At 53.0% G+C, this 23,296-nt stretch overlaps 10 protein-coding genes across 10 annotated transcripts; 5 read left to right on the top strand and 5 right to left on the bottom strand.

Moving 5' to 3' along the window:
- Positions 1-966: 966 nt before the first annotated feature.
- On the bottom strand, positions 967-3,786 carry Z520_01063 (uncharacterized protein; the record flags this gene model as incomplete). The annotated part of the gene is made up of 1 exon (XM_016771581.1): positions 967-3,786. The coding sequence occupies one exon, from the start codon at positions 3,784-3,786 to the stop codon at positions 967-969; it is 2,820 nt and encodes a 939-aa protein (XP_016636720.1).
- A 717-nt stretch (positions 3,787-4,503) lies between these two features.
- On the top strand, positions 4,504-5,566 carry Z520_01062 (eukaryotic translation initiation factor 3 subunit I; the record flags this gene model as incomplete). Its single annotated transcript, XM_016771580.1, has 2 exons — positions 4,504-4,530; positions 4,583-5,566. 2 exons carry the CDS (start codon positions 4,504-4,506, stop codon positions 5,564-5,566), a joined length of 1,011 nt encoding a protein of 336 aa, XP_016636719.1.
- A 1,520-nt stretch (positions 5,567-7,086) lies between these two features.
- On the top strand, positions 7,087-8,781 carry Z520_01061 (uncharacterized protein; the record flags this gene model as incomplete). Its single annotated transcript, XM_016771579.1, has 1 exon — positions 7,087-8,781. The coding sequence occupies one exon, from the start codon at positions 7,087-7,089 to the stop codon at positions 8,779-8,781; it is 1,695 nt and encodes a 564-aa protein (XP_016636718.1).
- Positions 8,782-9,103: 322 nt separating this feature from the next.
- Positions 9,104-9,977, bottom strand: Z520_01060 (uncharacterized protein; the record flags this gene model as incomplete). The annotated part of the gene is made up of 2 exons (XM_016771578.1): positions 9,104-9,370; positions 9,438-9,977. The coding sequence occupies 2 exons, from the start codon at positions 9,975-9,977 to the stop codon at positions 9,104-9,106; spliced, it is 807 nt and encodes a 268-aa protein (XP_016636717.1).
- A 553-nt stretch (positions 9,978-10,530) lies between these two features.
- On the bottom strand, positions 10,531-12,076 carry Z520_01059 (uncharacterized protein; the record flags this gene model as incomplete). The annotated part of the gene is made up of 5 exons (XM_016771577.1): positions 10,531-10,681; positions 10,750-10,847; positions 10,912-11,658; positions 11,722-11,938; positions 11,991-12,076. 5 exons carry the CDS (start codon positions 12,074-12,076, stop codon positions 10,531-10,533), a joined length of 1,299 nt encoding a protein of 432 aa, XP_016636716.1.
- Positions 12,077-12,641: 565 nt separating this feature from the next.
- On the top strand, positions 12,642-14,826 carry Z520_01058 (uncharacterized protein; the record flags this gene model as incomplete). Its single annotated transcript, XM_016771576.1, has 2 exons — positions 12,642-13,720; positions 13,776-14,826. 2 exons carry the CDS (start codon positions 12,642-12,644, stop codon positions 14,824-14,826), a joined length of 2,130 nt encoding a protein of 709 aa, XP_016636715.1.
- A 119-nt stretch (positions 14,827-14,945) lies between these two features.
- Positions 14,946-16,807, bottom strand: Z520_01057 (uncharacterized protein; the record flags this gene model as incomplete). The annotated part of the gene is made up of 4 exons (XM_016771575.1): positions 14,946-15,689; positions 15,747-16,006; positions 16,059-16,661; positions 16,720-16,807. 4 exons carry the CDS (start codon positions 16,805-16,807, stop codon positions 14,946-14,948), a joined length of 1,695 nt encoding a protein of 564 aa, XP_016636714.1.
- A 489-nt stretch (positions 16,808-17,296) lies between these two features.
- On the top strand, positions 17,297-19,384 carry Z520_01056 (uncharacterized protein; the record flags this gene model as incomplete). Its single annotated transcript, XM_016771574.1, has 2 exons — positions 17,297-19,102; positions 19,169-19,384. 2 exons carry the CDS (start codon positions 17,297-17,299, stop codon positions 19,382-19,384), a joined length of 2,022 nt encoding a protein of 673 aa, XP_016636713.1.
- Positions 19,385-19,796: 412 nt separating this feature from the next.
- Positions 19,797-20,308, bottom strand: Z520_01055 (uncharacterized protein; the record flags this gene model as incomplete). The annotated part of the gene is made up of 3 exons (XM_016771573.1): positions 19,797-19,920; positions 19,992-20,057; positions 20,175-20,308. The coding sequence occupies 3 exons, from the start codon at positions 20,306-20,308 to the stop codon at positions 19,797-19,799; spliced, it is 324 nt and encodes a 107-aa protein (XP_016636712.1).
- A 1,435-nt stretch (positions 20,309-21,743) lies between these two features.
- Positions 21,744-22,702, top strand: Z520_01054 (uncharacterized protein; the record flags this gene model as incomplete). Its single annotated transcript, XM_016771572.1, has 4 exons — positions 21,744-21,804; positions 21,858-22,164; positions 22,215-22,527; positions 22,583-22,702. The coding sequence occupies 4 exons, from the start codon at positions 21,744-21,746 to the stop codon at positions 22,700-22,702; spliced, it is 801 nt and encodes a 266-aa protein (XP_016636711.1).
- Between the last annotated feature and the right edge of the window lie 594 nt (positions 22,703-23,296).

Here is a 23,296-nt window from a genome sequence, read left to right as displayed (position 1 = left end):
AAGCCCCCTCCCCGATCTTGCCCGAAGACCGCCAAATCAGGCTGGCCAAAGGTAATCATCGAGGATTCGACTCCTGCATTGCCCTTGTCTTCATACGCGGCCACTCTCCCGTGAGCGAACAATCCACACAAACTGCGTAAAGCATGAGACCCCTAACCCGACCGTTTGCTCGTGGCCCCAGATCCCCAAGGCCATCTCGCTCTACTCCCCGTGGGTGTACCTGGACGACTCTGCTCAGAAATGGAGCCGGATGGCCTGGACTGCCTGAACTGCATGCATGCATGCATTGAACCCATCCGAAAGATTACCGTCCGTCGGGTGCCAGCAGAGCCAGCTCAGCTATATACGTGTCTTGGTGTCATCCGCAAGAGCTCCGTGAAACCCGCCACCCGCATCAACACGCAAGGTGAAATCGACTCCCAAACCCGGAGGGATCGAGCTACCCCGACTTTTTCCTTCTTACCCCGGAATGGAGTCGGCAATACATTTAGGCCTGGTCTTTTTCTTTTTTTTGAGGCTGACCTCGATCGCTGAGCTCACCGGTGCAGCGATGGCTGTGCACCATACACGGTGCGAAAAGCGGTTGGGATGTGATCGTGGTGGAGGGTAAACAATGAGACGGGGAGCTGGTGAGATCCGGGTGAAGAAATGTACGCTTTGCAGAGAAGAGACCCATTTCGACATTAGGAAGCTCGTCCATCTGTGCTGGAATGCAAGGCCTACTGCGTACGTCAACCCGACAGGAAGAACAGTTTCCGCATGACCCAGGAGAACCGGCTAATCAACAGGATTGAATCCAATCGATTGGTTTTGTTTTCTTTTTGTTTATCTACCACCTATAGAATGATTGTTGAAATGGGGTATCTCAAGACTTATTGTTGAAAGTCGTCAAAAAAAGGGCATGCCATGCGTAGTACTGTACTGTAAATCCTGGTCCTTTTCCCCCCAAAGCTCGTGGCGCGCCATCTAAAACAGCCCATCTATCTCGCCCGTCTCGGGGTCCACATCGACATTCAGATAGCCCGGCGCGGTCGGGAGACCAGGAATTGTCTGGATATCCGCGGCCAATGCGTACAGGTACCCTGCGCCGACAGCTAACCTGACGTCCCGTATCGGGACCGTAAACCCAGTGGGCGCCCCCTTGAGTGCCGGGTCGTGGCTCAGCGAGTACTGAGTCTTTGCAATGCAGATGGGCAGATTCCCAAACCCTTGTCTAGTGTACATGTCGACCTTTTTCTGGGCGAGTTCGCTAAACTCGACTTTTCCGGCCCCGTACATCTCCTTGCCAATTTTTTCAATACGCTCCTGAACGGTACCCTGAAGATCGTAGAGGAATTTGAAGTCTTTGGGTTTCGACGAAGCCTCAATCACTGCCTTGGCCAAGTCGACAGCACCAGCACCTCCTTCAGCCCAGTGGTTGGCGGGTACAGCTGCCTCGGCACCGGCAGCGAGTGCTTCCTCTTCAATGACTTTGAGCTCGGCTTCAGTATCGGTGTCGAACTTGTTGATCGCCACAACGACGGGGATGCCGTAGGATTTGGCATTGGAAATGTGCTTCTTGAGATTGACACAGCCAGCGCGCAACATTTCAGTGTTTTCTGTTCGGTATGCTTCTGGTAGCGCAGACCCAACGGGGATCTCTGGACCGCCGCCGTGGACTTTGAGTGCTCGAATGGTGGCAACGACGACCACGACATCTGGAACAAGACCGGAACTTCGGCACTTGATATTGAAAAATCTTTCACCACCCATGGTAAAATCAAAGCCAGCTTCGGTAACCACAAAGCCAGCCTTGGCTTCGTGATCTTCATCAGGCTCCGTTCCTGCAAGCTTGAGTGCCAATTTGTCTGCTAGAATAGAGCTGTTGCCAATGCTGATGTTTGCAAACGGTCCTGCATGGACAAAAACGGGGGTTCCCTCCAAACTTTGCATGAGATTGGGTTTGATAGCATCCTTCATAAGAGCAGTCAAGGCACCGCCAGCCCCAATATCATCACAAGTAACAGGGTCTCCAGACTTCGAAGACCCAATCACTATTCGACCAAGCCGCTCCCGCATGTCTCTCAAGTCGTTGCTTAGTGCAAGAATGGCCATGCACTCGCTTGCAACAGAAATGTCGAAAGCAGTCTCTCTACTGTGGCCTTTCTCGGTGGGAGCCTGTCCAATGGTGATGCCTCTCAGGAGCCTGTCGTTGACATCCAGAACTCTCCTCCAAGTGATGGTCTCCGGGTCAATGTCGAGCCGTGCAAACCGCCTGATCTCGTCCTCGGTCAGGTCGTTGGGGTTCGTTTTGTCTATGCCTAGCTTCTTCAGCCTCCGAAGCATGACCGGTGCAAACTCGCGCTTGCCCTTCTTGCTGGGCACCAGCCGCTTATACAATGCCCCATCCTTCTGTGTGGATTCGTGAAACATGCGTGTGTCAATGGCAGCAGCCAGCAAGTTATTTGCAGCTGTGATTGCGTGGATGTCACCCGTCAGATGAAGGTTGAATTCATCCATGGGGATAACCTGACTGTAGCCACCACCTGCTGCGCCACCTTTGATGCCAAAGGTCGGTCCCATACTTGGTTGTCGAACATTGGCAAATGCTACTTTTCCCAAGTGGGCCCCCAAGGCCTGCGTCAAACCCATTGTCGTGGTGGATTTGCCTTCTCCTAGTGGAGTAGGAGTAATACCGCTAACCAGGATATATTTTCCGTCCCGACGATGTGCCAGCCTCGAAAGAATTGAAAGGTCAACTTTGGCTTTGTGAGCACCATATGGTTCCAACTCATGAGGTGCAATGCCAATGTCAGCAGCGATTTGAGCGATGTGCCTGGGATGCTGCGATCTCGAAACTTCGATATCAGACGGTACGGGCTTTTCAAGCTTGATCGGTAAAGGAGTGACGTGTCTTGCTTTCAGTCTCTCAAAGTAGGCTGAGGCGGCATCGACAACGTTCTGCATGAGCATCGCAACTGTCATAGGGCCAACACCGCCCGGGACCGGGGTGATCTGAGAAGCAACCTCAACAGCTGACTCAAATTCGACGTCTCCAACGAGACGCTGTCCCGAGCTCCTTGAAGGATCAGAGATGTAGTTTGTGCCCACATCGATGACCACAGCTCCTTGTTTCAGCCAGTCACCCTTGACGAATGCTGGCTGACCAATGGCGGCAATCAAGATATCAGCTTGTTTGACAACATCCTTGATGTTCTGGGTTTTGGAATGACAGACAATGACCGTGGCATCGGCACTCTTCAAGAGGTAGCTGACCGGGCTCCCCACGATATCGCTCCGGCCAAGGACAACGGCCGTCTTGCCCCGGGGATCGACACCACTCTCCTGCAACAACACCATGACTCCCTTCGGAGTGCAGGGCACGAAGAAAGGTTTCCCGCCTCTTTTTGCGAGCTCTCCAATATTTCTAGCTCCAAATCCATCCACATCCTTTTCGTCCACGACAGCAGAGGTGATTGTATGCTCGGAAAGGTGTTTGGGGAGAGGCAACTGAACGAGGATGCCGTGGACGGCAGGATCGTTGTTGAAGTCAATGATCTGCTGCAGCAGCTCAGGTTCCGAGATTGAGTCCGGTAGATGAACCAGTGCACAGTCGATACCGGCTTCCTCAGCTGCCTTCAGCTTCATTCGCACATAAGTGGTCGAATCAGGCCGATCACCAACTTGGATGATTTTCAAGCATGGTTTGTACCGTGGGTTCACGCCCTGTTTCTCTCGGATCTCCGCTGCCAGCCGTTCTCTGATCTTCTGGGCAATGGCCTTTCCATCGATCTTTGTACCACCCATCTTTAGTGCTGTGCTTGAGAAAAGACGTGTGTGCAGCGAAGGTAAAAGCTGGGGAAGTCCGGCTCGTGTGACTCCTTCGGCGGAGAGGATGGGCGGCTTGAATGGGCCAACCGTCGCGGAGACTGTTCTGGGGCAGACAACTGGTTCTTTAGAGCACCGAGCACTTCTGCTGACCAGGCTGGCTCCAGAGGCAGCCCTGATCGCAGTCAGGCTTATGGGAGACGAAAGTTGAGAGGGTAAAGTCGGAAGGCGGAGAGAACTATTGGAGAAAATTGAGTGACGGAGAATGGCACGACCTGCCAATATATGATCTGGACGCGTCGCACTAGATAATCTGCTGGCCATGTCAGAGCCCCCGGCTCCGTGGAAAACTCGTCTCAGGTGACCAAGGAAGGTGCTATCCCTGGTCTTTGAGTATATCCATCATTGAAAGAGCCGGCTAAAGGTTGAGACGATGTTTTTCGAGCAACCCGTAGGAGGCGCCCAGGAGGTACATGGAATTTTTTGAGTCATCGTGACTCATGCGGGCAGGACGACATGACTCGCGGGATTCGGAGCTTGGCGTCGATTTCTCCCACAGCCAACCCTCCCGCCTGTTCGTGACTCTTCGACTTCCAACACAGACGTTCCAAAAGCGATCTTCTATTTTGACATTTTCAGGTTTAAAAACTCTCACCTTCCTCGACCAACTCCTGCGACGAACATTTTTCTCAAAAGATGAGGCCTATACTCTTGCAAGGCCATGTGAGTGGCCCCAGAAAAAATTTCACTGATGACCGACTGACGGATATTCCAGGAGCGATCGCTCAACCAAATCAAATACAACAGAGAAGGCGATCTTCTTTTCTCGGTGGCGAAAGACAAAGTCATCTGCGCCTGGTTCACCAGCAATGGAGAAAGACTAGGAACATACAACGGACATCAGGGTGCGATTTGGACTATTGATGTATCCCCAAACACCGACCTCCTTGCCTCGGGCGCCGCAGATAACACGATAAAACTATGGAATATTCGCACTGGTGAGAATGTCAAGACGTGGGAATTTCCGACCGCCGTCAAACGGGTTGCGTTCAGTGAAGACGGAAAGCAATTGCTGGCAGTCACAGAAAAGCGAATGGGATACTTGGGAACTATAGTGGTCTACGACATCCGGTACGGCGATGATCTTACAGACCAGACCGACGAATACAGCCTCAGGATCACATGTGAGGAAAGCAAGGCCACAGTTGCGGGATGGAGTTACCTGGACAAGTTCATCATCTCCGGCCATGAAGATGGGTCTGTGAGCCAGTGGGATTCAAAGACTGGGGAACTCTTGTTGACCCAAGAAGCCCATGAGTATGATACCACCATCAACGACCTGCAATTTTCTCCCGACCGGACCTACTTCATCACAGCTGGGAAAGACAAGACGGCCAAGATCCTGTCTTCCCGGGACCTGAGCGTTCTCAAGTCGTATCCTGCCGACACACCCTTGAACACCGCTGCCATCACTCCCAAGAAGGACTTTGTCATCCTAGGAGGCGGCCAAGCGGCTATGGAGGTCACCACAACGTCTGCTCGCCAGGGTAAATTTGAAGCTCGCTTCTACCACAAGATCTTCGAGGATGAAATCGGTCGTGTCCGAGGCCATTTCGGGCCCCTCAACACTATCGCCGTCCACCCACAAGGCATCGCATACGCAAGTGGCGGCGAGGATGGCTACGTCAGAATGCATGCTTTCGACAAGTCTTATTTCGATTTCATGTACGAGGTGGAAAGAGAGCAAGCACGGAAGTGAAACGAACCCCTTTTTCTCTTTCGACATGATACCCACAGTAATGCAATGTATGAAGTTTTACGGATTGGACTGGCGAAGAGCCTTTATGAGCATTCGATGCAGGGGTGACGGGTTCTCGTTCCAGAATGTGCTCTGCCCACAAAACAATCACTTGTGAATGTCAACAGGTCTTTAGTTCCGGTATTTGAGCTTCCGGTATTGGTCCCATCAAGGCCAAGGCAGCGGTGCTACCGCTCTCATCGATGGGAGTGGGGACAATGTAAGCGGCAAGGTCTTCGCAGTTGTGTTTATCTTCCAAGGCAGTCCGCTGGGACAAGGATTGCGCTACCGAGACCACAGCGTTTCGAAAAGTTGTTTAAGACGTCCGGGCAGAACCAAGGGTCGACGTTCACAGGCTTTGGGGCGGAAGAAATGCACGACCGCAATTCAGCCTCATGCTACCCCAATTGAGTGCAAACAAGGAAGAAGAGTGGTCACTACATATCAACACGCTCCAACAACGATTTTTCGACACAGCGTCGATTTGAGAGCGGTCCTGGCGGCTCATACAGGTACCTCTCGTATGCGTGTGCGCATGTCCTCCGCTGCCAGGTGGCCGGTGTCTCGCAGCAGCGGGATCATCTCTCTTTCAAGCTGCCACGTCTTCCCGTGACGGAGCTGCACCTCAGCTCGCACTTTGGTTCTGAAGGGTTTGAGGAGGAAGGCGAAGCGGTATTGTGGATGTGGAACAGGAGGCATGAGTGGTCGACGGTGATTCGATATGAGAGTTAGACACTACCTAGGGATGTCCACAAAACGAGTTCTGTTCGATGTGGTAGACCTCCAGTATCCACATTCAAAGCTGCAGTCCACAAGAAAGCCTGAATCTGCACGATGAATGTTTCCTGCTCTACCGAGCCCGTATCTGTCCTTTGAACAGTGGACGGCTGGAGAGCCAGTTTATTTCGTCTTTCACGCCCATTGTCCATGCACCGCCTGATATTCGTAACTAGCACCGATCTCACCATTGCGTAGAAACTCCCTTTCTTTAGGTTAGCAATATTTCTTTTGGTAATTACATTCCTATGTTCCTAGGTATGTATGATTCAAGCATCTTGGCCACCAGGCAGCGAACCCCTGACACGTGACGAGGCTGAACATTTCGTCAGACAGAACGACTTCCGACTCGAATTCTTTACTGGAAACAATCTGAAGATGGAGAGTAATTGATTTCCTCCAGCTCGTGTCTATTGTGTCCATTGTGTCGGCCAGGTACTTCTTCCGCATTGAGAGCCCATAAAAAGCGCATCAACCTCGCGCAAAGTGGGCAAGCCGGCGAGCAATGGATTCCCTCCCTGCCGCACCCTCACCAGACATTAACACTTTACAGTCCTCGAGTGGCTCTATTCCAAGCCCATCGCTAGCCGTGAGGCCTTGATTGAGATTCAATCCAGTAAGTCCGTTTCAGTTTGCTTCTTCTCTCTCCCTGTTTGGCATAACGACAAATCTTCATTTCATCTGGTGTTGAGTTCGCGCGCGCAATGGCTCTCCCTGGACCACCCTCCATCACCGAACTCATGAACATGGTAAAAGCCAGCATCAGAAAATACCGCGCAGAACAAGCCGCACAAGCCGCGAAGCAAACCGGTGCCGGCGCCACTCCCACCAGAAAGGTATCGTCCTTGTCGCTAGTCAAGAAGATGGCCAGCCTTGCCTCGGAAGAAGAAGACAACATCGAGTACACCTCCCGCACGGCGGACCAAGAAGTCGACACCGTCGCCATCTGTCCATCCCACCGGGACTACATGATCATCGGGACGTATTCACTTCTCAAAAAGGACGACACCTGCGCCTACACGGGCCAGACACGCCGGGGATCTCTGCAGGTCATGACTGTCACGCCGACATTTATCCCCAAATATGCCGGCATGCTACCCCCCTCCTTGGACAGGGTAGATTTTCCCTGCGCGGTGTTGGATATGCATTTCCACCCTTCGGACAGCACGCTTTTGGGCGTCGCTACAAGTAACGCCGCGGTTCATTTCTTCCGATTCATCATCCACGGCGACGTGCTCGGACGGCGGGTAGTCACAAAACTCCTCCCCTTGGGATCTGTCATTGTCTCAGAAAATGATGAGCACGGTCTAGTCCCGCTAGTCACGCAGTTTACTTGGTTTCCTGAGACGCGTAAGCACGGGGTCGTGGGCATCAGTGATGTGACTGATGTGGGGTTTGCGGCGACGACGAGTTTCGGCGATACGAAAGTGGTGAGGCTTTCGGTGCCGGCTGTCAAAGATCTCTTCGACCAGAGGGCGGATCTACCTTTGCAGCAGCTGACGCCCAGCTTGAACGAGGCCGTGCACAAACATGACTTGGAAGCTTGGACCGTTGCAGTCGTGGATTTTGGCAGGGCATCATCGTCATCATCAGCAGCAGCAGGTGAAAACAGGAGCAGCAGCAGCAGCAGCAACTCCCGAATGATCCTCAGTGGCGGCGATGACAGTGCCCTGATCGCCTCTTCAATCCCCGCAACCACCACCGCTACCTCTCCTTCAGCGCCGACTTCAGCATCCCCATCCTCCTACGATACAACACCCCCTATCGCGACACCACTATGGAAAGACCGCCGCAGCCACGCGGCAGGAGTTGTAGCAATCCTCCCCCTCTCCCCCGTCACCGAGGACATGAAATACACCATTCCCCTCATCACAGGGAGCTACGACGAGTTCATCCGCGTCTTCGAGATCGACACCACGACATCCCGCGCCAGCTTCAAGACCGAACTCCGACTCGATGGCGGCGTGTGGCGGCTCAAGGTATTGGACCAGTATTACTCTACCACTAGCAATGAGGGAGGTCAGGTGCACCACACGCTCATCCTCGCGTCCCTGATGCACGCCGGCGCCGCGATCGTCCGCATCACCCGCCGTCTCACTCCCACTGCCGCCACATCCGGCTCATCATCATCCCCGCCTGGAGGAGACAATACGTGGACGATCACGCCCGTGACAGTCTTCCGAGCGGGTCATGAGAGTATGGTCTATTGCTGCGACGCACGGCTCGACAGTCGTGGCAGCACACAACCCACCGACGAGGGTGGAGAGCAGGCTCAAAGAGGCAGCGGCTCAGCAGAATGCCTCCAAGCACCGGCGTACACGATTGTCAGCACCAGCTTCTACGACATGAAGATATGTACGTGGAGGTTTGTGGATACTTTCAAGGTTCACAGCCCGTGACAAGGGAGAGCCAATGGTTTTTTTTCGGGGACCAGCCAGGCTGAACCGAAAGCATTTTGGGGTCTCCAAACTCGAACATACCAGGCGGAGCGCAGCAGACAGCGGTGGAAGTGGGCAGGGAAAGAGAGGAAAGTTCAGGGGTGATGTCAAGCCGGTAAAAACTAAGGTCAGAAGGCTCATACGCCAGAGACTTGGTACATATTCCTGCCGTTTGTGTCTAAGCGCTTTTGTCCCACGGGACTCCTCCCACGCCACCGTCCCTGTGCAAGGCTATGCTCTTTGAGTACGAGTACAATAACCATCCCACTCTCACAGTAAGACCTCAAACGATGCTTTCTAGTTCTCTTGCATACTGAACCATGTGATTGATCACCTCCTTCTCATCCCCTTCTTCGGACTTCTTCGCCGCCTCCGATCCGGGGAACTGTATCCTCCCTTCTTCCAGACTCCAGCCCTGCTCCTGCGCAAATTCCATGACCGCGCCTTCGGACTCTAAAAAGAGGAGATTTTTGGCCGAGGCGATCGGAAGGGATGGATAGGAGCGGGCGGCGCACGAGGCGATTTCGACGCGGATGGTGTTGATGAGGATCTAAAGGTTGTCAAAAACGTCAGCAACTTTTGCAAATAGCACCAGGAGAAAGGGTGGTGATGCATACGTCGGAAAACAGCCCAAACTCTTCACCTGGCACGTCGCGCCCGTTCGTCTTTCGCCAGACCTGGTCATAGCTACCCTCCATAAGGCTCCTTTCCAATTCCATGGGGTATTTAATGTACGGATCGGCCTCGACGCTCGCAGACCCGTTCGCCCCTTCCGCGACGATCAGAGACTCCAAGAGCGTGTGGAAGCCAGCGTAGTCACCCTGGCTGAGTAACAGAAGCAGATACAGGCCCGTGATCTTTGACCGATCTCTCGAAGGCGTCTGCTGGAGGCCCGGGAAATCGTAAAACGGTTGGAGCTGCGAATAGTATCTGACGAAAGATTCCGGGTCTCTTGATCGAATCGAGAGAAGAGCGCCGGCTTCCAGTATCGAGCGAGCGGTTGCTAGTGTCTGTGCCGGCGTTTGAGGGGAGGGTATTAAAGCATTCTGTTGTAGGAGGGCGAGCTTCGCCTTTTGTAACTGTGACTGCGCTTGGGACGGGTCGGTGTGTTGGAGCGTGTGCAGAATCGAGTCGAGCGAGGGCGACTGTGAGGACATGGCTGCAGGCATCCTTGCTCTGCTTTCAGAGGCGCGAAATGGCCTGGTGGTGAGTATCTGAACACTGCTCGCACTCGGGTTAAAGCTGCGGTGACGAGCCTAATGTCTGGGAGAATTTGAGTTGCGGAAGAGAATGGGGGTGAGCAAGGGTATGGAAAAGGGCAGCGAGAATGTGCAGGTCGACTCTTGTACTCTGAACGTCTAGTTCGCGGTGTGCATGGTCAAGGTGAATGAGGCAGTGAGGGCTTGCGCATCGTAGTCCAGCCTGTTCTCCAGATCCTGCTGATTTAAGTTCCCACTAAGCCTAACCTGAATTGGAAAGATACAGCCTCGTCTGTCTGACCCCTTTTTGTGGGCGGGATGTCAAGACTATCAAATGGAGAAATGTGCATATTTCTCTACCTAGGTATGTATGAGATGAGAGGTATGTTCCCCTATGCTTATCTATATACCCAACATCCTCTCATATACTCCACGGCGAAGTTATTACGCCACCCAGAAACCTTAGACCACTCGGACCGGACCAGACCAGGACTCTGCTCGACCATGGCTTTCAGACAACAACCAACAGCTTCCGAGAGAGCTGAAGTCGTGCGAGACAGATGATCAGCCCGCCAACCACTAGTGCACTCCCAGCATACATGGAAAGGGCAAGGTAGCTGGACTTGATTAACTGACCACTGATGGGAGAACCGAAGAGGCCGCTGGAGGAGAAAGACATCAGCATCCCGAATCTCTGTCTGGTGCGATGCACCAAGAATGCTCAACTCACGTCAAGGAGACAATTCCCATTATCATGCCAACTGCAGTGCCATAGGCTTCTGGCGCTGCTAATTTCGTCCCACACGCCACCTGGAGACTCAAAATCGACTAAAACACAAACAGTTGTTTTAGTAACACACTTCATGCCTCCACTGGACGGGACCGAACTTACACCTGAACAGAACCCATAAGCCAAGCTCCACACCACCAGGCCCGCTGATGACTGGGCGGCTGTCCAGCAATATGCAACCACCGCAGATGTCATCGCGGCCAATGAGCACATATTGAAATGTCCATATCTATCAGCGGCCCAGCCGGCGGAAATTCTTCCAAACAGGGAGGCAGCGTTGAGGATGGAGACCAGATAGAACGCGAAACTCGTGGACAGACCGATGCTAACCGCGTATGAGGTCACAAAGAAGAAAGGGGAGAACATTCCCAGGTAGTAGAGCCCAATTCCCAGACAAAAAGTGAGAAAGACGCGGTTCTTGAGGATCGACAAGTCTGTTTTCTTCTTTGTATCCTTCTTCCCAGCCGACTGGAGGTCTCCCTCGGTCGTAGGTTCCTTCGTCACTGGCGGAAGGACGGTGGCGCAAGTAATGACCACGAGCGGAAGCATTGTAAAGGCAACGGCACGCATTGTCCAGCCGAAACTGACGCCATCCTTGTTCAGAAGTTCATTGACCATTATGGGCCATATTACACCACCCAGAGAAGACCCGGCGATCGTGACGCCGGTGGCCAGACCGCGGTTCTTGTGAAAGTGGCGAGAGACCATGGCAAGAACAGGACAGGCGAGAAACGCTTGCCCTATGCCCAGGAGGAGTCCCTGTGCCAGGAAAAATTGGTAATATTCGTGACACAGAGAGATCATGAACATGGCAAGGATGGTTATTGTGCCCCCTATAACGAGGAGAATCTAAATAATACATTAGCAGGGCTGATTTGGTAGTATGCAAAGTCGATTTTAGTCGGTGCTTACCGTAGGGCCTATCCGATCGACCAACAAGCCTGCTGGTGCTGCACTGATGAAGAACACAAACGTGCAGAAAGAGCCGATCCAGGATATGTCGAATTCGGACTTATCGGCCAGCTCATGTGCTCGGTAATAGTCTATGAAGACACCAAACGCATTGAGGAAGCCGACGGTGCAGAAGGTTGACAAGGCGGAACCGACGAGGGTGAGGATCGATCTTGTGCTGTGGGAGAGATGTCAACCGGCGTCCCAAACGAAAGCGGAAGAGTACCGACTTGAATTCACTAGTGTCATTCTCCCCCTGCTTAATCTCTGTCTTCTCAAGATCTGAAGCCAATTCCGGTTTCGTGTCTTGTGCCATGTTGAAAGTTTGTGGAAGTGATTTACTGCTCGAATATCCATATCGATGGCGGAAACGAGGGAAGGCCCTTTTATCAGCATTTTGAATCTTGAGCCAGCCGGAGAGTCCAGGGAGCCGAATATCCAATGCACTTGGACCGTCGCCTGAAACAATAGGACCTGACGTTGTCGTAAATTAACGGGCATGAGTTAGTTTTGTTGTAGCCTGTGGACACCTCGACCAAAGAACGAATGTATTCAGGAGTGGCCAGGGTCGATCCGGGGCTTCCATGGAGTTCCCTAGCGTCTTGTACCCCACAATAGATACACATCTCATTGGTTGCCTGAGCTATAGCGGGTCCACTTGCTTGGTATATGACCAATAGCAGCAGGGAATGACAATAGCTTAGGTAACCCGCTTCCGGCAAGGCTAGCTCAGGCCTCAACTGACGTTCCGTCCTCCATGTGGTCACTTTCCCGCGCGAAACTGAGTCTGCAATTCATGGCTCCTGGATACTCCGCGGTATGAGCATCCTTTGTCTGTTGCGGCCCTCTTGAAACGTCGAATACGGCCAGCCTCAGGAATTATGTCTTTGGGCTTGCGTCGTCATGCGGATGTGCCTCCAAATCCCTTGAAGCGGCCCCGACAGGATCCCATTTCTTGCCAGTTCTGCAGATCGAAGAAATTGAAGTGTAACAGGCAGCAGCCATGTTCGAATTGTGCATCAAGAGGACTTGTCTGCGATGGTAAACTTGCGCCCTATGGCCGGCGCGCGCCCGCGTCCGCGGTGGACGAGGATGCGAGTGACCAGTCTGTTCTTGCGCGATTGAAACGACTCGAGGATATCGTCATCGGGAGGACGTCCATTGTAGATGCGACAGGGGCTGCTGGCTCGGGTACATCTCCGCCGCTGGGTCATTCCAAAGCCATTTGGTCTCCCAGCCTTGCCTGCCTCTCACCGGCCTCGGAATACGAACAAGCCGTACACAGCTTAGAAGAGACTGGCGCCCACGAAGCACCATTGGTACTACCACGAGGCCATGACATCCGGATCATGTCTGTGCACCAGATATCTCTCGATTCTGAGAGACCTCCCCGTTTCCAGCCAGCCTCGAATTCTCTTTGTCTTCCGCCCGAGGAGGAAGCGTCGATGTTGTTGGATCACTATTTCAAATATATTGACAACCTCCAACATGTTGTTCACGTACAGACCGTCCAGAAAACCATGCGGAATCTCTATGCCAGTTTGGAGCAAGGTCTCTTTGTCAGCCCTTCCGAAGTTGCGCTCTTGCTCAGCATCTTCGCGAGTTCTTTGGCACTTTCCGTATACTTTCTGGGAGACATGCAGCCAACGTTCTCGGCCTTGGAAGCAACCCAAGCGTCCGCGTTCTGGGTCAACATGACGCAGGAAGTAATCGAGTCTTCTCGTCGCACGGCTGCAAGGAAGTTGGAGGATATCCAGGCTGCCATCATTCTCGGCTTCCTTCTCTTTCATGGCGAAGGCTTTTCCACTAGAGCTCGTTGTTTATTTTCCACGGCCGCGGCGATGGCGCGCGATCTGTCACTGCACAAGATCGACGCACCGGGCAATGCTGCTAGCCAGCAGAACGCCTTGGAGGCTGAGATACGACGCAGGGTTTGGTGGCACGTCGTGGCAACTGATTGGTATGTACTTGCTTGTTGAACACAATTTCCCCAACAACTCACAAGTATTTGAAAGGTTATTGAGTCTCAGTGGAGGTCCCCAAGAAGGGACATATTTGATTCAGCCGCGACATATGCGCGTGAACATGCCAAGGAACGTCGACGACGAAGACCTCCACCAGGATAGCCCTCCTATCGACAAACCCTTGTCGGAGCCAACCATCATGTCATACTATATCCAGAGAATCAAGCTTGCCGATATCTGCCGGAGCGTGGTCGATGTGATGCCCCTGTCGAGCCTCGAGCTGGGGACCGTCGACTACCAAGATGTGATCCGACTTGACCGAAAATTCGAATCCTTCTTGCAGGAGCTACCCTCATTCTTCAAGGTCGACGAATACAATCTGCGAGCGAGCGAACCGGTCCTCCGTCGATACCCACAGATACAAATACAGCGCTTCGCCCTAGGTATGATTGGACACACCCGACGGTGTAAACTCCATCAGCCCTTTCTCATCCGCCGCGCCGTGCAGCGCCATTACGACTATTCTCGCGAGATATCGCTCAAGTCGGCCCGCTCGGTCATCAGGATGAAAGCAGTCCTTGAACCAAACGAATCGGGCAATCTTACAGCACGCGTCGCAAAGCATACCGGGGTGGTCTACCACATTTTCTTGGCGACCATTGTGCTGGTCATGGACCTGTGCTTCAACAAGGCCGCCGAGGGAGAAGATGACGCTGCACGCAAAGCCGAGGTCGTCGAGGCTTGCAAGATGCTGGAAGAGGCCAAATCCCAGTCCCGCATGGCGCAGGAGTTTCTCGGATCCCTCATGGATGTGCTCAGAAAGCACAAGGTTCGCTTGCATGCGGCGCCTCACCCTCCTGCGCCTGGCGTGGCCATGGAGCCGCCGTCTCAGCAGCAGCAACCTTTGCAGCCGCAAATACCTGTGGATCCTGTGGCACAACAACCACCGGAGTCGTACGACAATCCTTGGCCCTCTGAAGACATCGGTCAGCACTACCTGTCGGATTTTGACGAGATATGGAAGGAGTATGTCGAGTTGGGGCCCATGATAAGCATGACAGGTTGGGATAGCCTCTTTTCCGACCTTGATTCGAGAATGTGAGCGTATTCTGTTGCCAGCGTGGGATTGCGTGAACACTGCCTTTACTAGCCAGAAGCCCTCCACTTGAAGGTGGATTCATTAAGAACGTTATATATTTTTATGGCGGATAAGAGGAATGGTCATTTCCTCACCCTCCTAGCATGCCTGACCAGATTCTCGATGACGCCCTCAAAGGCTTCCTTTTCCTTGACCAATCCATCCCTTCTCTTCAGCCAGTACTCCAAGACTTCACTTGTTCTGGCCGTCAATCCATTTAATTCCTCGACGTGGCTCTGCAATTCTTCATCGGTTAGGCCTTCTAGCTTTTCTTCGGTGGTGGCGCAGAGGCGTTTAACAGCCGCGAGGTCTAATTCTGGTGGCGGAGGGGGTCCCTTCGGTTTTCTTGAACGAGATGCTCTTTGGCCTTCCTTGGCAGCACCTGACTGTGTGCTGTCAAGCGAGGCAGATGAATCATTGGCACCAGCTTGTGCCTTGAGACGTGCTAGGGAACCTATTGTCTTGTCTCCTTCCGATCTGCGCGACGAGGGTTCTAGATTGATATCCGGCAGAATGAGCTTCTTCTGTTTGCTCGGCGGCAGAATCTCGTCCAGGTCAACCGGTACGCCGAGACTGACTAGGAATAACCGCCGGATTCGCGATTGCGTCCAATTCGGCGGTTGAAGCGGAGGTGGTGTGATGAGTTGCTTCCAGAGTGAGCGTGAGCGGTCCGAGGGGAAGATGGGCGAGGAATCCGGGATCGGTTGCTGTGGTGGAATTCGAGAGGAGTAGTCGGTTGTGGAAGATGGGAACATGGCGTCTAAGTGCATTTGTGCGGCAGTAACGAAGTCTGGTATTGATGAAAGGGCACCAGAGTCGATCAAGGGCTGCAATTGAATGCATATCAGCACAGTAGAGGGCAAAAGCGAAGATGGTAAACTTACGAATGCATCAGCTGGTATAAAACTTGATTGAGAAGTAGATACAGGAGGCGGTGACTCGACATTTTCAGGTTCTTGAAAGCCATCGCCAAAGTCCCCAAAGTCATCATCAGCCCCGGCTTGTGCGCCTTCTTCAAACTCATCGAAATCGTCTCCGAAGTCGTTGTCATTATGATCGTTGCCATTGTTGTCATCGTCATCGTCGTCGTGTAAGGTGGATCTCCGCCTTGTGGCATTCAAAGATCTGTTGAGAATTGGTGACCCTGAATCAGGTCAATGGTCCTCCTAAAAGGCTGGTTCATATGCTGTATTTACCTGCTCCGCTGCCCTGCTTCTCGGTAATATCTGGTGCAGCGTCAAGTTTTCGCTTCTTTTGCGCTTCTGTGCCTGGGACTTCGCCATGGGCGGGGTTACTATCGACCCGGGTAACGATAGTTTCGGGCACTTGAATATCTGGGGAGATAGAAGATCCCTCTCCGTCTCCTCCCTCATCGTCGTTGTAATGTTGTCTCCTCCCAGGCTCCGGAGTCTTCAAAATGACATCAGGAACGGCATCCATCCGTCTCTGCAGGTAGGCCGAAGTCTTTGGGATTTCACCATAGCTTGGAGATTCAGGGTCAAGCTTCTCAACGACAGTACGTGGTATGAGAGTCCCTCCCGGGGTTGTGGGTGGTTCGAGCAGCTGAGAGGAGCGTTTACTGAGGCGACCTTCTTGGACAACCTCAACCTCATCAGGCACAGCATCGAGGACTCGCTTCTCGTACGCAGGCGTGCCGGGAACCTCGCCATATCTTGGCTCATCGTCGACCTTTTCAATTCGTGTCTTTGGAATGGGAGATGCTGGAGTGACAGGCCGGGAGGGTCTTTTCTGGCCCTCTGAGGCATCTGAGAAGTGTTCGTCTTCGCCTTCTGACGATACTGTGGTAGACATTAGCTCTTTGGTTGATTTTGATCGCAAGTCTTAAGGCGGGCTTACACTCATGAGCACCAGGATCCTCTAGTTCGACACTTTTCCTGGGAGGCTCAAGATGCAGACTGTTTCTCGATGATGATGGTCTCGACATCTTTATTGCTGGATGAGTACCAACCTACCTCCCAGTGTTAAGGTCAGAACCGACTGATCAGAGGTTCATATGGAGAGAAGGAGAGGGTTGCAGGATGAAAAGGGTGAGAGAGGGCAGAGGGAAGAGGGAAGAGGCACGAGAGGCATGAGGTAGTTGGTTCAAGAATCCAAGCGCAGGCTGTGCACCGTTGGCGTCTATTTCCTTTTTGGGCACCTGGGCACCCGCTCCGCGAAGCCACTGCGTCCCCATACATAGTCCACCAACTTTTTTGCTCCGCGCCTGAGCGCGTCCTGATCAAACATCGCCAACTGTCAACTGTCAACCGCACCCTTCGCCCTAAACCATTCTTTGTGCAATCACGGACATTAATCTGCCCTTGTCTCTGTCCAGTGCCCCCTATATCTTGCCGAGCCTTCTTCTCCTGCGATGCCATCTCCCTAGATACGAACCGACTCATCGATTGGAAATTCCCGTGCTGCTGTCGCAAAGATGGCCTTCTCTTTTGGGCAGTCTTCTACCAGTGGCGGGAGTGGACAGTCACTGTTTGGAACATCTAATACACCCCCATCATCATCGGGACCAAGTCTGTTTGGGGGTGCGCCAACATCAGCAGCGAACACGGCGTCATTCAGTTTTGGCGGATTCAAGCCATCAACAACAACGTCTGCTCAACCGCAAGGTCTATTTGCCAGTGGTGGTGCAAACGATAATAAGCCTGCTCCTCCTACGTTTGGACAACAGAGTGGCGCCCCTGGCAATCCTGCCTCCGCCAACATTTTCGGGTCAAAGTCGCAGAGCAGTGATGCTACAAAGCCATCGTTTGGAGGGTTCGCAGGATTTGGCACCCCAGACAAGTCATCCACTCCTACAACATCAGCCCCGTCATTGTTTGGCTCTACAACCCCTGCTCCAAGCAAGCCGTTCAGTCTGGGCGCAAATTCAACTACGCCAGCCGGGCCTCCTCCAGCCAGCTCGGCCTTTGGCGCAAGTACAGGCGGTGCCGGCGCTGGAATTTTTGGCGCAAAACCAACCGAAGATGCTTCCAAGCCATCTTTTGCGTTCGGTAAGCCAGCAGCCCCAGCAGCCTCGCAACCTTCTGGAAACCTCTTTGGTGGTTTATCCGGCGGGTTCGGTCTGCAAAAACAAGCAGAGTCCTCGTCGACAGCGACCCCGTCAATGACTGCTGCTTCTGCCCCTGAGTCAAAGGGCTTTTCGTTTGGCCAGCCTACCTCAAATTCAACGACCATTCCAGCACCGGCAACTTCGCAGCCAGCTGGTGCTCCGTTGTTTGGCGAAGCACCGAAACAAACTACAACACCGAATATGTTTGGGAAGCCAGCAACAACTGAAGCTCAAGGGTCAGCCGCCAAGCCGACCTTTGCATTCGGACAGCCTGCCGCAACACAGGCTTCAGGCGCAGCGACGCTTGGGACTTCTGCTCCTGCCCAAAAATCACTTTTCTCTGGATTCAGTCTAGGCGGCACACCGAGCACTTCACCAGCAACCACTACGGCCACCACGACTGCACCGGCAACTTCTGCGAGCCCGCTCTCCTTTGGTGCTCCAGCCGGTGCGACAACGTCTCAGCCAGCCAACACTTCAGCTCCCCCGGCAAACTCCTTCTTTGGCAAGCCGGCGACGACGACAAGTCAACCTGCCACAACGTCAGCTCCTGCTCCTAGCTTTTTTCCGCTTGCCAAGCCGGCAGCCTCGTCTACTTCACAACCTGCTACTACGTCCGCTCAGACAGCTGGGACAGCTCCTGCGCAGGCCTCGTTTCCAGGTACAATTGGTGGTCAGACTTCAACGGCAGGTCCAACCCCGCCAGCTCAGTCCCGTCTTCGCAATAAGACCATGGACGAGATCCTCACCCGCTGGGCGACTGACATGTCCCGCTACTCGAAAGAATTCAAGGACCACGCAGAGACCATCGCTCATTGGGATCAGTTGATTGTTGACAACTCCTCGAAGATCGACAAGCTGTACGTGCGTGCCCGGACGTGCGAACGACAGACTGTGAGCGTGGATATGCAACTTACCGCCGTCGAAAACTCGCAAGCGGAACTGGAGTCCTGGTTGAGTAAATACGAGAACGACGTGGATGAGATGCTCGCCAAGGATTCTGCCGCTCCCGGTGAAATGGCTGGACCGGATCAGGAGAGGGAGAGGACATACAAACTGGCGGAGAAACTGGGGGAGAGACTCGAAGAGATGGAGAGAGACTTGGAAAATATGGTTGATGAAGTCAACGCCGCGAACGCGAGCCTCAGCAGGAGTGGAAAGGGAGATGAACCGGTAAGCCAATGTGGCCTCGTCCAAAATCATTTTGTGTTGAGTGGGGAGCTAACGAACATGTCACAGATCACACAAATCGTCAAGATCCTCAATTCGCACTTGATTCAGCTGCAGGCCATTGATCAAGGAACTCAGACTTTGCAGGAGAAAGTTGCTGTGGCGCAAAAATCGGCGAGTCAGTTGGGGTATCTGACCGGCTACGGGTCATCTTCCACAACCAATGGCAGCAACACCGGTGCAGCCGTCCAGGATTTCTATCGGAGTTACATGGGAAGGAGATGATGACATTGAAACGGATCTTATCAGTGTCTCAGGCAACGAATGAACTTGGCTTTCTCCAATGGAAGGGTGCTTTGGGTACTGTGAGAAGCGAGGGAACGGAGTGAGGAACACCTCAGCTAAAATTGCAAGTTTGTAAGACTAGAGCGATCAGATGTCGAAGAGTTTGACATTGAAAGTGCACTCTCGATCAACATGGGAGTGAAGACGTATGATATTGCCAGGCCGGTAGGCGAACTTCTGTACATCCGAAGATTCATGCTTGTCCAGTGAGCTAGTATTTTCCATTGCTTTGCTGTTGGGCATTCATCCCTCCACAAACTTGCTTCTCAGCGTGCTCCTCGTTGTCCTCTCTATATCTGCGCCCGACCCTCTGTTGTCAATTTGAGAGGACACAAAAGATGTCGCTTCCCATTTACTTGTCCTTGACATGTTGAGGATCTTCACCACCGGCGTCCCTCTCCAACTCTTGGATATGCTCATCCAGTTCATCAAGGTGTTTCCGTTGTTGGGCCAGCTTCTCCTTCAGTTTTCTCAAGCTGTTTTTGAGGTGTCAGCGGTCTTGAATCGAAAGGGCTCTTCATTGATGCTTGAATTGCTTGGAACGTACCTCTCCATTTCTTTCTCTCTGATGAACTTTGTTTCGCTGGCTTGCTCGCGTTTGGTGAAAGCGTCACTGTTTACCATCAAATTAAGTGGTTAGCGGGGGTATTGATGGCTTGACGTGTACACGCCTGGACCGTCCAGAGACTAGGGCGAAAGGGCCAGATATCAGGAGGAGTGAGTGACTTACCCAGCAGCAGATCCACCATATCTGGGTGCGCCCGTATCTCCTTCAGAAGCTCGCACGGCCGTGATGGAAAAAGATCGACGGACCGAGGGAGCAGCAGAAGCTCTTGCGAGCTTTATGACTTGTGTTCGTAGCATTTTTCTCGGATGACACAGGGTAGATCGAGGATTGGAAGTGATGGTTGCTAGATGCAGGAAGTGGTAGTTGAAGTCCGGGTGCGGGATTGACGACTTGAGGAGCTCGCCTGTACACTAGGTGACAAGCTGGTAGCGGTGGAGTAGATGACGAGCACGGGAAAGCCTGCCTCGTCTCGAGTGCTTGACCGTACCTAGGGATGATCAGGCGCTTACTTCTACGGAGGAGCGAGAAGGCCAGCTGAATGCCGGAATGAGCACGTGATGTACTTTCCACGGTGTCGAAACTACCCTGTAAAAGCGGCAAAGGGGCCTCGTTGGCTTCCAAGGGCCCTGAGGGAGTGAATATCTCTGAACGCGGACTTCCAAGGGGCCTGGATCTGCAGGTTTGTGGAAGGCAATCAAATCTCTATCCGAACCGTCAATGCGTGTCGATGAAACAAGTGAGGCTGGGGAGGCACTGGAGGAAATTTGAATGCAGGAAAATCAAGCGGCACCAAGCGGCGGCAGGTTATGTCAGTGGCAGTCGTGGCCCAGATGGCTCGGTGGCTCGAGGGCTGATGGGCCTTGGAGTGGCCCCTGCACCTTTAATCGGGGCTCACTAGGCCAAGCCTCTCTGGAGTCTGGCTTGTGAAAGTGTGATTCCCCCTTCGCTCCTGTCGCCCTGTTTGGGGCCTGCCCTCCTCCAGTCACCGGCCAGTGCCACCAGTAACCAGCTGCCTCCCACTCTTGGTGCCTCTGCTCCTCCCACTCCCTGCGGCTACCTTTTTCACTACTGTAGGGGACGCCTGCAGGCTTGCGCACACTCTCCTTCGTCTTTCTTTCTTCCATACCAACAACACCCTTTCTGCGTTCACCACCACCACCACACCCTCTCTTCCTTTCGCATCCCCTGCAACCTTGCTCGATCTCTCGAGTTGTCACCAGTGCCAGTCCAGTCGGCCTCACTATTTTCTTCCAACGGTAAGCTATCCCCCCCAGCATCGTCGCCTCCTTCACCAGCGCTCTACACGTACCCCACGTCGTCTAGCACTTGCACGGGACAACCATCAACTGCGCCGCCGGTCACTTGAGCTTCAGCCGGATGTAGGAATCTACCTTGGGTTCGCGCGGGTCTCTTGACACATGTGCCTCACCCTTTCAACACCCTGTCCGCTTGCGATCCCAACAAAAGTGGCCTCATTGACGTCAATTCCCGCTCCTGGATTGTCCACCACTATCTCAGTTTTGCACAGCTACGACTGCGGCGGAACTGGAAGGAAATCGTTTCTTGTGCATTCTCTGTAGTCGCAACACCAAACATTCCCTCTTGTTTCCGGCCTTATCGCGGTCCGGGCTGTTTGTTGACATTTTTGCCATTTGTTTGTGTTGGATGCCTTGGCTAATCAATCACCACCCGCAGGTCTCCTTTCCTTTTTGAATTCTCCAAACATCAAAAATGGGTGTAGAGGAGTCAGTCTACTTAGCGAAGCTTGCTGAGCAAGCGGAGCGATATGAGGGTAATGTTCACCTTACCCGGACCTGGCCTGTTCTCAGCTAATCCATGAGGCAGAGATGGTCGAGAACATGAAGGTCGTTGCCTCCGCAGACCAAGAGCTCTCCGTCGAAGAGCGAAATCTCCTATCCGTTGCCTACAAGAATGTTATTGGTGCCCGGCGTGCTTCTTGGAGAATCGTTACCTCCATTGAACAAAAGGAGGAGTCGAAAGGCAACGAAGCCCAGGTCAAGCTGATCAAGGAATACCGCCAAAACATCGAGAAAGAGCTTTCCAAGATCTGCGAAGACATCCTCGATGTCCTCGACAAGCACCTGATCCCGTCCGCTCAGACCGGAGAATCCAAGGTCTTCTATCACAAGATGTAAGCCGACCTTTCCCTATTGGTCACAGCTCCTCTAACTTGTTCGACAGGAAGGGCGACTACCACCGTTACCTTGCTGAATTCGCTACTGCCGAAAAGCGAAAGGAATCCGCGGACAAGTCTCTCGAGGCCTACAAGGCTGCTACCGAAGTCGCTCAAACCGACCTTGCGCCCACTCACCCCATCCGACTTGGTCTTGCCCTGAACTTCTCTGTCTTCTACTACGAGATCTTGAACTCTCCCGACCAAGCCTGCCACCTGGCCAAGCAGGCATTCGATGATGCCATTGCTGAACTCGACACCCTGAGCGAAGAGAGCTACAAGGATTCTACATTGATCATGCAACTGTTGAGAGACAACTTGGTGAGTTGCAAAAATTACCATGAACTGTGCAATCCTTTCTCTAACAAGTCTTTAGACTCTTTGGACCTCTTCCGAGGCCGAGCCGCAAGAGGCACCAGCTGGTTCGTCAAGCGAAGCTCCCAAGGAGTCCGAGGCAGCGCCTGCCCCCGAGGCCAGCGCAGAAAAGGCCGAGTAAAGAGGATGTGTCCTTAGTGGCCATGAAGTCCGTTGGCAAAGATATCCCCGCTGTTCCGGCGAGCAGACGATGAGAAAGGGCTGGGCGGCAGCATCACTTGCAACAATCTTTCCCACTTATCATCCTCTCCCTGATATCACCACCCCCATTACCACCGACAGCCCTTTTGCAGATGGACTACGGCAGACAAGATAATCTGCGGTGGCGTGCGACTACCAACAATTGTCCCATGGAAGAGTAGCTGCTTTAGGTACTTTTTTAGACCCAAAGACAGGAGAAGAATAGCAATATGTGATCGGATCAGTGATTCTCCACGTGACGCCCTTTTTCAAGTTTGTGCACGCATCTTTTTTGTGTATCTCATGCTCATCCTATCTGTCTATCCGCACTATCTGATTTTTAGCGGTGAATGATTGTCGATGAATGATACTGATGATAAGCGTCGGGCCAAGGCCAAAAGTCTCTGAGACCAAAACCGGTCAAATTCAAATCGCTGCATCACCCCTTGAAGGTGGAGATTTCCCAGATTCGACTTTCTGCTTTGCCCATCCAATCCCTTCTCCCGTCCTCGTCTAGTGACTTCCACTCATCTCA

Source organism: Fonsecaea multimorphosa, assembly GCF_000836435.1.
Source record: "Fonsecaea multimorphosa CBS 102226 unplaced genomic scaffold supercont1.2, whole genome shotgun sequence".
In the NCBI taxonomy this organism is placed as follows: domain Eukaryota; kingdom Fungi; phylum Ascomycota; class Eurotiomycetes; order Chaetothyriales; family Herpotrichiellaceae; genus Fonsecaea; species Fonsecaea multimorphosa.
The sequence above is the reverse complement of the archived record's forward strand: the minus strand, read 5'-3'. Positions and strand labels throughout refer to the sequence as shown.